The sequence below is a fragment of the Alexandromys fortis genome, unplaced genomic scaffold (assembly GCF_014885135.2).
Source record: "Alexandromys fortis isolate MF-2015 unplaced genomic scaffold, M_Fortis_MF-2015_v1.1 scaffold_117, whole genome shotgun sequence".
NCBI classification, from domain to species: Eukaryota; Metazoa; Chordata; class Mammalia; order Rodentia; family Cricetidae; genus Alexandromys; species Alexandromys fortis.
Window position 1 is genome coordinate 4,737,167 of NW_026068015.1, and position 14,570 is coordinate 4,751,736.

Sequence of the window (14,570 nt, forward strand, 5' to 3'; positions counted from 1 at the left end):
CCGGAAATCAGTGTGGAGAAGCCTCCAAAAGCTAGAAATAATTCTACCATAAGACAGAAGCATACAGGGCAGTCAGCAGGTTGTTAAGGGCAACAACATAGTGTTTCAGCTATTTCTCCAGGTCATCCTGTTTCAGGACTCAAGTGAAGTCATGATTAGCAAACAAACAGCAGAAGCAGGGCTCTCAGTCAGTCACTAAATACATCAACAAGCCAGTGTCTAATAACTGTTCTTTTCTACACTATTCTACTCCACCAGCTATACCAATCTACAGCTTATGCCCAAAGGACTTGATATCCTATTCCAGATACATGCTCAGTCATGTTCAATGCTGCTCTATTCACAATAGCCAGAAGTCAGAACAACCTCATGTCCTTTAACAACAGATAGAAGGATGTGATTGGATTTAAGACCCAAAAGATAATATGGAACCTATGTCTGAGACTGTTCATGTGACTCTGACCACATATGCCATGGACCTAGGGAAACACCAAACTCTACAGTTCTATTAAACTAACCTAGCAAGGAAATGACTCCTAACACCATTCTGCTATATCTTCGGGTTATTGCTTTGCTCCATCATCAGTGAAATTTTGTTCTGCCGGATATGGGAACTAATACAGAGATTACAACAGGACAATATGCAGAGTGAGAGACCGTGAGACATTCAGTCCTAAGTGGGCTGTCTTCATCAGCTCCCTCCTCTTGGCACTCAGGGAACTCTGTCAAAGAGGAAAAGCACAGAGACCAAAAAGAGCCAGTAGGGATGGAAGACAGCAAGGAAACAGTGCCTTTCAGACATAACAGGATTGGCACATATATGAATTCACAGAGACTGTGGAAATATGTATGCGGCCTGTCTTAACTGGATTTCTACTGTTGCAATGAAACACCATGACTAAAAATAACTAAGAGATAAAGGCTTTATTTGTCTTATACGTCTATAGCACTTATTATTATCAAAGGAAGTCCAAACAGGAACCCAAACAGGGCAGGAACCCAGAGGCAGGAAATGATGCAGAAGCCGTGGAGAAAGACTACATTGCTACTCATGACTTTCTCAGTCTGCTTTCTTATAGAACTGAGGATCATCAGCCTCAGGATGGTACCCCCACAATGGGTTGAAACCTCCCCCATCAATCAATAATTAAGAAAATGTCTTACAGGCCAGCCCATAACCAGATCTTATGGAGGTACTTTCTTAATTGAGGTTCCGTCCTCTCAGATGACTTTAACTTGTGTCAAGTTGACATAAAATTAGCCAGAACAGGGTCCCAGTACTGAGAGGGGAAGTAGACACATCCCTAGCCCAGAAGCTATCTCTTATTGATAACCACTCACAAAGGAAAACTCATTTTCTCCAATGAAATCTCACAGAGAAGATAAACCGTAATTAAGGGTATTGTGTGACATTTACTCTTTTGGTTTTTTTGGGGATCTGTCACTTAGCTCACAAATAAATCACACACAAAGGCTTATTCTTAGTTATAAATGCCTGGCCATAGCTTGGCTTGTTTCTAACTAGGTTTTCTTATCTTAAAGTATCCCCACTATCATTTGCCTATGGACCTTTAACTTTCTTACTTCTGTATGTTTTATTTTCCTTCTTCCTCTGTGACTGGTTGGGTGCCTGTGTGTCTGGGTGGCTGGCCCCTAATGTCCTCCTCTTCTCGTTTTCTGACTCCTCTTTATCTTCATTCTCAGTTTTCTCAATTCTCCTTCTATTTATTCTCTCTGCCTGCCAGCCCTGTCTACTGTCTATCCTTGCTCCTGCCTCACTATTGGCCATTCGTCTCTTTATTAGGACCATCAGGTGTTTTAGACAGGCACAGTAACACAGCTTCACAGAGTTAAACAAATGCAGCGTAAACTAAAGTCACACACCTGAAAATATTCTTCAACATAAGGGCATGCCTTATGACCAGCAATAGATGACAGACACAAAACAAACTGAATGGCTTGTTTTGAAATGTTTGTCTCACAATGCTTTGAGATTTTTTTCTTTACCTCTACTTGTCTTTTGCTTGTCTATTATGGTTTCCAATTTTCTGTTTTTTAATGGTGTGTATGTTTACATTTCTTATGATTTTTCTTTTTTTTGTTTTGTTTCTGCTTGCTTTGTTTTTTTTTTTTTAATTCATCTTTTTGTTTTCTAAAGAGAGAGAAAGAAGGCATGAAGTTTGATGGTGTTGGGGTAGGGAGGATCTGAGAGGAGATAAGAAAGGGGAAACCATGATCAGAATATATATTACATGAAAATCTTATTTTCAATAAAAATATGGGATACTATTCAGCCCTAAAGAAAAAGTATATAACAAAATTTGTATACAATGGATGAAACTAGAAATGATTAAATTTAGTGAGATAACTCAGACTGAGAAGAACAAATGCCTCATGGTCTCTTCAATCTAAGGTTCCTGGATACAAATATACAGATTTAAGTACATAACTGGAATAACCGCAGAAACAAGGAAAGAGAGAAAGGACCACTGTGCGTTTTGGAGGTAAGGATCAATAGAGAGAGAAATAGCATGGTGAAAGTGAGCTGACTTGTGGAAAAAACAGGAGGCTCTATTAGAGAGGGGGAGGGAGATAAATACAGAAGGATAGAGAAGGGTAAGAAAACAAGTAAGTCTATCTGAAAAACTCATAGGAGACATACTATTCACTTTCTACATAAAATATCTATAATTCACACAATTTGGTCTATAAATATATACATGTATATTTTAAATGAAAATTTACCATTTGGGCTGACAGTGCTCCCTCTGATAGCTAAAGTCCCTCTAACGAAAGCCCCAATCCAGGCATGAGAGGCCTGCTGTTGAGCTATTGATCATAGCTGTCCAAGAGATTCCCAAGTTACATGGTGCTGGTATTGCCCTTAGGTGCTCCCCAGAGTTAGAAGGTAAGTTCCTATTGGTAAGGACTCCATGCTCTCCTAGAGGCCCCTGAGCTGAAATTGAGTTCAAAGCCTCCTCCTTGACGACTATCTGTAATTGTATCACATGCAAGCTTCCAAGGGAGGAAAGAGGTCAATAGATGTATATAGCTATATCAACTATGAACAATATCAGTGACCTGCATGGTACAGCAATCCTACAGGTACAATAGTGGCACATATACCTTGGTAGCAACCAGTAGTTCTATAATTGCACTTAAGACAAGTTCAACAAGAGGGATACCATGCCTGGTACTGAAAACCTATCTAACAAATCAGTAGGAAAATCATAATTATTGAAAGAGAATCAACAACCACAAAATTATTAAAGCAGCACAACTCATAACAATCTATAGACATTTGTACTTATACCCATAGGCAAGTGTAGTCTTCACTTTTCATCAAGGAAAATTCTCTTTGCAAAGCAGGGGGACTACTACAGAAAACCCCAACTAATAAACATGTGGAGTTGTGGAGCCCAGGCTCAAGGGATACATCTAGGAAAAACTCCCACCCTTAGGCTCATGGAATATTGTGGAAGAGGTGGTGAAAAGATTGTAAGAGTCAGAGGTCCAGGTAGTTTGCTGTGATATTGTCTACCCTGGAAATAACAAAATAAAATCTCACCAACATGACCACTCAAGTGAGAACTGACTTGTACACCAATGAGCATGCCATGTGGATAGGGAGAAGCCCACATGAATCAACCCCAAAGAAAGAACTAAAGGTGTTAGGGTCCGTGGATCATCCCTCACACATGCAATCAGCAAGAGTGCTGTTTACTCCAACATGCTGTTGTCTGCCTGCCAGACAACAAAATGTCTGGGACCCTGAGTGAAGCTTGCAGGCTTCTTTGAGAGGCATCCAGGAGGGAATTAATCATCTGATCCTGATTGGCTGGGACTCCTCTTCTATCAGGGGATAGAAACTGAAACTGAAACTAACTGGAGCTCAGGCCAAGTGGAGGCTGGAGCCAGGGCAAGCCTAGCCATAGTGCTACTGTGGCCCTCATAGGCACCCAAGGAAGCTGGGAGCAGGAGAGGTGGCTCTAAGGAAAAACATCCCAGTTGGTTGTCCAGTGAATGGTCAGCCCTGAAAACATACATACAAGTAACACTGTATGACTCAACAGGTTATACATGGGAATATGTATGCTGATACAAATACAAATATGCCTGCAATAACCATCGATGAAGAGAGAGACTACGATGGCAGCAGGGAGGAGTGTGTCGGAGGGTTTTGAAGGAGAAAAGAGAAGGGAGAAATGTTGTAATTAAAATACCATTTCAAAAATAAGCCAAGAAATAAACAAAAGAACACACAGTGATGTATCCACCGCGGAAAAGATGCAGCAGTTTTTCTTAAAACCAAATCCACAGTCACTAACGAGGCTGGAAGTAGAATTGGGATATCAATCTTACATAAGTGAAAACTTGTATTCACACCAAAATCTGTGCGTCCATTTCAAAATTTATTTATTTGTATTGAAAACTGGAGTATTCCGTGATCTCCTTCAGTGACTAGTGTTGCATAAATTGTGGCACAGATGCACTCTGGGATACTGCTCAGTAACGCAAAGGAACAATCTATTCAAAATTGAAATGACTTCTGTGAGTCTAGGGGATTTCCTGAATGTCATCGTTATTAATGACTCCACTTAGGTTATATTTTTATAAGAGCTTTCCATATGTATTTATTTATAACTACATATGAATACTAGTCTCATTTTTGAGTAATATAGAGAAAACGAAAAATAAACCTAAGACAATCTGTCACAGTAATGGTCACATAGCAAGCAATTATTTTACTGTGGGCATCATGATATAAATGCAGCCATCCTCAGTGGCTGTGTGCAGGTGAGTTGAGCACCTCTCCACACAACAGCTGAGACAGGATTTGAGCCACGAGTAGGGAGTCACCACTCTGCTCCACACCCCACCTCTGCTTGCCCAGTTTGTGTCTCACTTCTCTTTCCTACAATGACTTACTTCATCTTGCCGTCTTCTCACTCAGCATCTGTGGCTCCCCAGCGCCAGCAGGACAGCTTCTGCTTCCTCCTGTGAATTTGGGAAACATCCCTACTTCTGAAGCTCATTTTCTATGGTAGCCTGTTATTTCTCTTTGGGGTTCTCAGAATCTAGAGGATTTTTTTCTCTGCAGAAGTCCAGGCTCTCTGGCCTCCTCTCATGCCTTCTGCTTTGTCCTTCCTGTCACAAAGCCTTTCTTCACATCCTCCTACATCAACAGAGTATTAACAAAAGTTGATAAGTCATGAGATAATTATCTCAAGAAGGTTGAGGTCTAGAAGAGGCAGGCAGCCTATTTGTTTTTTAATTATTTGGTAGTAAGATTGTCTTTGCTGTGACTAATTTAAAATGTTGCTTCTTGTTGCTTCTTAATTAGTGAGTCAAGACCCCCTTGGGGTTTGCACATCTGATATTTACATTATGATTCATAAAAGTAGCAAAATCACAGTTATGAAGTAGCAACAAAATAATTTTATGGTAGGGGCTGTCACAACATAGGAATCTGTATTATAAGGTCACAGAATTAGGAATAGAACCCCTGGTTTAAATTGTCCTGATCACCCAATGTCTGTTGTACAAGGTCACCTTGGGGTTCTATAATGTTCTATTTAAACTTGAACCTCCCATACACAATGAAGCCATGTCCAATTAGAGCTGTACCAGGTGAGGCAGTGCTAGAGCTTAGGGCTCCTCTCTTTCTCTGCCTTGGTCTTAAGGCCTCTTCCTTCTGGGCAGCAGCAACGACACTCTTGCAGAACACCACACATCTTGGGAAAGTAACTGAAAGCCACCAGAAGGGGCCAGGGCGAAACTCTGTCTCAGAAAAACAAAAGAAAAACTGGATTTACAAATTTAGTGCCTTATTCATGTGTCATTTTGAAACAGGATTATTAGGTGTCCAAATACAGAAAAATCTAAAACATTGCTAGTAAAATTGACATCTTACCTATAATCTTGGAACATCTTACTTATAGTCTGGGCCTTAACTTGGAACACAGTTTGAATTGTAACAGGGAATAGAAGTGAGTAGGGCTAGTTCTAAGGTTCAGAGTTCCAAAAAGAATGAGGGAAGGATTAATATCTAGAGTTATCTCTACAGGTCTTTATTTCCTTAACCATCAGAGAAGAGTGAATTATCTTTAATAAATAAATAAATAAAAAAAGTTTCTACTCAGTGGCCCCAATTTATTTCAATTTGATTTCAGCTTCCTCAGAAGTCAATGATGTAAAAAGGCTAGTACAAATGTTGACATAAACTAATAGCAAATGAGGGTGACCAGGACTGAGATGCAAGAAAGTCTCTCAATTTCTGCCCTGACTGCCTCTAACTTGAGTTTACTGGTTTGGAGAGCTGGAATGTCTGAAAAGTGTATCAAATGAAGAACACTTGAACCAATTAGAAAAATTGGGAATGATAAAAATATGTTAGGAGACAAATACATGACTTAAGAAAAGATTCTTGTGGATTTTTTAATTAATTAATTTTTTCTGAGACCCTGAAAGCAAAACTAGAAGTGATAGGAACAACAACAAAAATAAATAAATTCTTCAATCAGAACTTCCCACATTGAATTCCAGGATGTCTTTGCACACTGAGAGTTCTTTGTAAGTCATTGTCCTCAGCTTTAATGCTTATTGAGCTGTTATAAATATTAGGAATAATTGGTGGGTAAAATGAACAAATATCCTTCTATTAGGAGTAGAGATTTTTAGTGAATAATAAAACAAGAAAATAAAATATATATGTATCATCCATCTATTCATAGGCATCTATATAACATTAACAGATTTGTGGCAAAAGATTTTTAAAAGAATGTGAAGAGCTGTCACTGCACAGGAACAGATTTTATTTAAAAATTCCATTGTTAAAGATCAGCATGACAACATATGTCCATGATTTCAATAGCAGCACAATTATAAGGGAGACAATGCACTGCTCCTGGTTGGATTTTATTCCTGGTACTGCAAATCTGACCAACAATCAATGGGTGAGGTGTTCACAAGGGTCATCCTACTGCTGTTATTCTGCTAAATGGATACAGTATCAAACTGTTCTCTAAATTCATAGCTTGACCCACAGATTAGTCCAGTTCTGAGATTTCATCAGAGTAGTTTCTTTGTATATTGAATGCTGGTTGACATAGAAACTCACAGCTGGTCAGTCAAAGGACAAATGACTATCAGAGAAGCACTCATTCACAGATGGGACATCTATATCACACTCTTCACCCTGAAAGCTTGGGAATTGTTGAAAAAAGGGTGAAGAAAGATAGTAAGAACCAGAGTTTGGAGAGGACTGGGCAGACATCATGACTTTTGGACACAGCAGAACCTCTTCACTCTTGAGTTCACAGCAGCTGTGATTACCTACACAAGATCTGTACAATATCAAGCCAGTTAACATACTGGCATGGAGAGAGGAGTTGCTGAATCACCTCCTACCCTTAGCTGGGGAGCTGTGGACTGTTGTTGGTTTCTGAGGAAAATAGAGTCAGCTTTTTTAACAGATCATGCCCCTGGTAGGTCAACCATACTCCAGTTGAAGCTCACATACCTAGGAGTATGGGACAGCAAAAATTGGTTCCAGTGGGTTCTTTTTTAAAGAAGACATAAAGTTGGGGGATTTAGGGAAGTGCAGTGGATCTGAAGGAGGCATGACTATGGTAACATACAGTCTAAAGTATTCTCAACAAGCTATAAAATAAAAAAAATACTGCATTGCAATGCCATGCAAAAGGCCTCAGGTGATATATAGTGAAACTCAATAGACACTTACTGAATATAACTAGATTTTCATACAATGTGGAATTCTAGCAGAAAATATTCAGCTATTAAAAGTGTGGCCAACAAAGAAGATAATCAGAATATAGTGGTTAACTGTAACCCATGCCTCCATTTGTCTTAGTAGATTATCAAGTCATCCTCCTACATTTCTCCCTACTTTGACTCTGTACCAATGTAGTGCTGAAACCGTGTTCTAAATCTGTGGGAACAAAGCATGCACCTTGCTGAGGATATCAGAGGAGGGCAGTGTAAGAAACTGAGGCTTCCCCTGAGCTTGTCTGGAGAATAGGAAGAGGTAAGAATCAGGAAATAGCAAGAGGAGTGAAAAGTGAAATGACACTTCTTGTCCTTTTCACTGTGCAATCAGTCAAGGGTGTATCTGTAGTAAGGACACAGTTGTATTTGAACAAGTGTCTAAAGAACATGTAACCACCAACTTAATAAAATCATATGCTAATATGGTGTTCTCACAAAAGTTCCCTTCTTGCCAGATAGATGGTCGTAAGATATAATCACTGGGATTTTCCATTCAAAGCTCTGACAGTACTGACATTTGAATCGTAGTTCACTACAAATGTTGTTATTCTGTACAATGTAAGATTTTTCAAGCCTGGTCTACAAGAGCTAGTTCCAGGACAGGCTCCAAAGCCACAAAGAAACCCTGTCTCAAAAAACAAAAAACAACAACAAAAGAATATCCATACCAGATGTCAACAGATCTCTTTTATGACCTTTGCAGTCAATCGAACCTCCAAGTCTCAGAGTAGACAATGCTAAGTGGAGCCTGCTGAGCACACCTGCTTCCTAATGTCAGTGCTACATGTCAGTCCAATACTTCCTACAAAGGGAATTGTGTGGGAGCCCTTCTTTGTTAAGATTTTTCTCCTCAGTGTAATAGTCTTGAAATTCATCAAGTTCTCACATGTTAAGCTTGATATTTGTTTTGAGGAAATGTCTAGGATTTATCAACAATAATCCATTTAAACATCCCCTTTTCCATTATCTTTGACTCTTTCAAATTGTGATTTTTGTTCTTGGACAGGTGACTTTACCACTGCGGTCCTCTTTATCTGATTCTACTAATGGATTTATCTACTGAGAATGAGCCACTTTTATCTCATGTACACTTTATTGTATAATATTATATTGTATAATCAACATTCTATTAGTCTTCCTTAAACAATTGTAGATGTTTTCAGCAGATAAGTCAACTTATTTGTAGATAAACCTTACTTTAAGTTGTTTAATTGCTTTGATAGATGATGTATTTTATGACTAATAAATAAAGACACTGTGATATATCACTTGACCATTAAAAAAAAGGCCTCAGGTGGATGTATACAAGGAAGGAGAATACCACAGAGGTGTTTTGCATAGTTTGGCAGAGTATGTGTTAAAGGGAATGAGAAGAACTTGTGAGAAACTTTCAAAGAATTATGAAAATGTGTTTAAAATAATGTTGTTAAAGTAGGCTGGTCTCATTGTGAGGTAATTACAGGAATCCAACATTATCTAGAGAAGCAGAATTGGTATGATATAAATTTGGATTACAGAACTTCTCTGATATCCTCCCTGAGCTGATGGTTCTCTGATAGCAAGAAATAACTAATAGGGAAGGTTTGGGCAGGCCAGATGCTATATTAGTCATGGGTCTCTAGAGTAACAGATCTTATAGGATGAATAGTTCTCAATATAGAAAGGGGATTTATTAGAATGACTAATTGGCTGCAGTTCAACTAATCCAGCAATAACTGGCTGTGAACAGAAAGTCCAAGAATCTAACAGTTGCTCAGTCCATAAGGCATGATGTCTCAGCTGGTCTTCAGTATACACCCAGAAAAATTACATTCAACTGCCAGTGAATGTACTTGCCAGCAAGGTGAGAGCAAGCAGGCAAATAGCAAAAGCTTCCTTTTTCTGTGTCCTTATATAGGCTTCCAGAAAAAGGTGTAGTCTGTAGTAATGAGGAGGCGAGTAGGCCTGCTTTTCATCCTGCCCGGCTCCCGCATGGTTAACTTAGCCCGGGAAATAACAACACACAAACTGTATTCTTTTAAACACTGCCTGGCCCATTATATCTAGCCTCTTCTGGCTAACTCTCATATCTTGCTTTAACCCATATCTAATAATCTGTGTAGCACCAAGAGGTGGTGGCTTACCGGGAAGATTCTAGTGTATGTCCATCTTAGGCTGGAGCTTCATCACATCTGACCCAGAGAGGAGAGGCATGGCGATTGCTTCACTTCCTCCCAGCATTCTATTCTGTCTACTCCACCCACATAATTTTCTGACCTATCAGACCAAGCAGTTTTCTTTATTGATTAACCAATGAAACAACAGGTTGACAAATGACCATCCCACATCAGTAGTCCACATTAGATCTGGTTTAAAAATGTGTCTTTTCCCAGCTCCAAAAGCTCTGGATTAGAAGTAGATCTTGCTAAGCAGAGGTTTTTCATTCCTTAATTTCATATGTAGTTAAGCTGACAACCAAGACTAGCCATCACAGATGCCAAGAACAACAGGCATGACAGAACAGGGCTTACAATTTGATTGGTAAAAGGCAAGGAGCAGCAGATTAGCATCTAACTGTTAGATTCTCACATGTTTAGCAACATATTCAAATATTTAAAATTATCACACAAATAAAATGTGTTCACAGTGAAGCATCTTGTCCAGTCACACTGGAGAAAGCACAGACAAAAGGATAATGGTAGAATACTTATATGAAGCACTAGGCAGAGAGCCAAGGGAAAGCTGCACTTTGAGACTCTGATGGCCATTATTTTCTTCCAATGATTTTACAGAGAAGCTAAAGGGGAGAGAACAGATGACCCAGCAGCTAAGACCCTAAGACCATGTCATACTATGCACTCTCTGAGCAAGAGTCATTGTGCTGTTGTCTTTTGTTTTGTTTTATTTTTGAGTCAGGGTTTTGTTGGAGACCATGCTTTGAGAAATGTGCCTCTTACCAGGGTAGGGGCATGGGGATTAGAAGAATAAGTAAAGAGAACAAAGACCCAAGTGAAAATAACAAACAGAAGCATAGGAGAGTATCAGGAGGGAGTTCCAGTGAATACTGAAATTTGCTGAATTTAATTTTCCATACACTTTTATACCTTCATATAAAAGGGGAAGAAGGCAAAAGATTGCTGTAATATGATACAAAGGACAATTAGAACAATTACCTGGTTTAGTACTTGAGACATCAAGTCATTAATTCCTGAGAAAAGCGTTCTGTTGTTTAGGCAGTGAACCTATCCTAGACCAAGTATCCTGAACACAGCCACTCCCAAGGTCAAACTCCTTAATTTAAAAAGAAGGAGCAGAAGTATTCTCAAATTCTCTGACCTTTGGTCAAGGTGGAGTGGATCTACCTGTATGAGCCATCTTAATGTCCAAAATATCAAGTAACCACACTCTACCTCAGGGTATGTAGCCATAGTTGTCAACAACTTTGAACAAGCTAAAACTCTCAGTTAAGGTAGAAATAGGCTCACAATTTTGGGCCTCCACAGGATTTAACTATACAATACAGGTGGATTTTGATTTCATTATGTAACCCAGACTGGATTTCAAACTCTCTGAATCCTTTTGCCTTTATCTCCTGAGTGTTAGAATGGCAAGTATGTCCCACCATCTCTACCTACTCACATGGACTTCTTCCTGCCTGTTGTCAGTAGTGAAATATGGATTTGCTTTCTCATTGTTTTAGCATGCATGCTTGCTTTAGAGCATTAAAATTATCCAGAGAAAGAAAGCATAAGGCCTTGACACATTTCTTTAATTATTTTGTGTCTGTAACATAGTTATAATTATGAAGCTATGAGTAGAGGCTCAGAGTTAATGTGATAATTAAAAAGAGACAGACTGAATATCATACTGTTTTTCACACATATCTTTTTTCTTTCCATGCCATAGGAGCCTTCATTTGCAAGATGGTGCCCTTTGTCCAGTGCACTGCCATTGTGACAGAAATCCTCACGATGACCTGCATTGCCATGGAAAGACACCAGGGGCTTGTCCATCCTTTTAAGATGAAGCGGCAGTACACCAATCAAAGGGCGTTCACAATGCTGGGTGTGTTTATCACTTTGCGTCACTGTGACAAAGCATCTGAGCTGAAGAGCTCAAACAAACACCTATCTTTGCTCACAGGTTCAGTCCATGGTCTCTAGGCTATGTTGTTTCTGTGCCCTTGTGTGCTGAGTCAGAACACATGATGGAGAACTTGTGCCAGAGTTGGGTGGCTTACCTCATGCCACCCAACACAGACAGGAGGCTGGGGGACAGAGAACAATAGTCTAGGTGTAAAGGTTTAGATAAAGCTGCACTACCATGACAGTGAAAGAGAGAAACTTTACTAATAGTCATGAGACAGGAAGAGGCAGATACTTTTGTTATAGGAATGTCCACAGTATAGGACTGTACTATTCTAGAAAGTAATCCTGAAATCTTTGCGATACCAAATTTATTTTTAAGCCGTTGGAAATGAGCAGACAAATCAATAGGGAAAAGAAGTTGTCAATTACTATAAAACTTATATCATATCTTCCTAAAAAGAGCTAAATATCTCTTTCCAATAAAAAAATATAGGTATGGAAAGAGCTTAACGTAAGGAGTACATGGAGAATTAAGGATATTAAAAAGGAGGAGAAATCGTGGTGAATCTCAATGCCATACCATTGTAACAGGCATGACCTCAAGGATGAAAGCTTTAAGATGCTGAAGGAGGACACTGAAGTGGAAAAGTCCCCCTCACTCTGCTCATTAATTGACAGAGTTAGTATTGTGAATGTGGCTTTTGTTAGCAAAAGCAGTCTACAAATTTGATGCAATTTCCATCAAAATCCCAATGACATTTTTCAGAGAGCTAAAAAAAAGCAATGTCAAAATTCACATTTGTGAAAGACACTGAATAGTGAATTTCAACACTGAGCAAAAAAGAGCAATGTTATAGGTAACTCAATATCTGACCTCAAAATTATATTACAGAGGCACAGAAAAACAGCATAGTGCATGCAGAAAAAACAAGCATGTAGTTGACATGGAACAGACGACTCATATGTAACTCACACAGCTACAGTCAATTAAATTTTAATTGTATTTATTTGTTTCATTACACTTCATTTATTTGTGTGTGTATATATATGCATGTGTATGCTTGTGTGTGCATGCTACAACAAATGTGTGGAGATCAGAGAATGCTTGCAATTCTCTCCTTCCACTGTGTGGGTTTTGGGGCTCAAACTCAGGTTATCAGGCTAGACAGTAAGCACCTTTACTTGCTGAACCAACTCACTGACCCCAGTCACCTGTTAAAAATATGTATTAGAGGCAATACAGCTTCTTTAACAAATGGTCTTAGGAAAAGTGATTTCTCCATGTAACAAGAGTGAGACTAGATATATATATCTCACATTGCTCAAAAATCAATTAAAATGGATTAAGAAGTAAGTGTAAATGCTAGAACTTAAAAACTGCTGGAGGAAAACACCATAAATCATTTTGACATAATGTAGAATATTCCCAAGAACTGATAGATGTGGTTGCATAAAATAACAAATATTTGCCAAGTACACATCAGGTGGGATTAATAACTAGAACATATTAAGAACTGTGAAATTTAAACACTAAAAAAGTAATCCAATCAATTAATGGGCTAAAGAACTCAATAAACAGTTCCCAAAAGAAGCAACACTAATGGCTAATAAACACTTGGGAAGGCATTCACTATCCTTAGCCATGAAGAGAATGCAAATTTAAATTGCTTGAGACTCCAATGCACCCCACTCAGAATGGCCACCTTAAAGAAAAATGGCCTCCTTAAAGAAAAATGCTGATGAGGATGTGAGTAATGGAACACATCACTGTTGTGACTGCTGTGGGCATGGAACTGTAGTCACTAGGGAAATCAGTCCAGAACTTTCTCAAGAGACCTACCATGATGTAGAGCTACTGTTTGTACCAGCTATGATACTTGGCTATAGTATATGTACCTGAAGGGCTCCAAGTCAACATCCCCAAGTATGTATCATAATTATTGCTTTTATTCACAATAAATAGGAAATAGGAATAGTCCAGAAACTCATCAACAAATATAAAGATATGAGGTATATTTACAAGTCACAAAAAATTAAGTCATGGCATTTGCTTGAAAATGAATGTAAGATTTAATCATTATATTAATTTTCTTCTCCTTTCATGGCCTCCTTTCCAAGCTCTCCCTCTCTCTTTCTGTGTGTTTCTGTCTCTCTGTCTTTACATACAGACAATTTTCTAGTTTCTAGAGTCTACATATGAGATAAAACATGAGAAACACATCACTGCTGTGGGATGCAAAGCTGTGACCAGCAGGGAAGTCAGTCTAGAACTTTCTCAGGAAAATAGAGTTAACATATGCCCCGACTTGCCACTCAGCTGTATTCATATATTTGAAGGTCTTCAAGTCAATATGGAAGCAGAAGGGAGGATTATTGGAGATGCGAAGGAACAAGTTGGAATGGGCTAGAATACAGGGGAGAGCAGTTGGGTGTTAGATCTATAATGAAAACTAGGCCCAAATAATGTAAGGGCCATAATGAAACCATGCTAACTTTAAAGTTAATATAAAACTAAATATTTGGAGGTTTTAAACAGATAGTTCATCAGATACGGGAACATACTACTCTTTGAGAGGACTTGACTTTCATTCCATCTAAGTCAGATAATTAACAACTGCCTTTAACTCCAGCACCAATGAATCTGATACCCTCTTCTGGCCTCCATAGGTGCCTGCACAAATGTGACCTCCACTCTCAGAGGCAGACACACACACA

General features: G+C 38.9%; 1 protein-coding gene across 1 annotated transcript in view; it reads left to right on the forward strand.

The window, feature by feature from the left end:
• The window catches only part of Qrfpr (pyroglutamylated RFamide peptide receptor), a 47,983-nt gene that overhangs the window by 21,782 nt on the left and 11,631 nt on the right, over positions 1 to 14,570 (forward strand). The window contains exon 2 of the mRNA XM_050162343.1: positions 11,674 to 11,832. Coding sequence (XP_050018300.1) covers positions 11,674 to 11,832 — 159 coding nt within the window. The remainder of the gene's footprint in view (positions 1 to 11,673; positions 11,833 to 14,570) is intronic.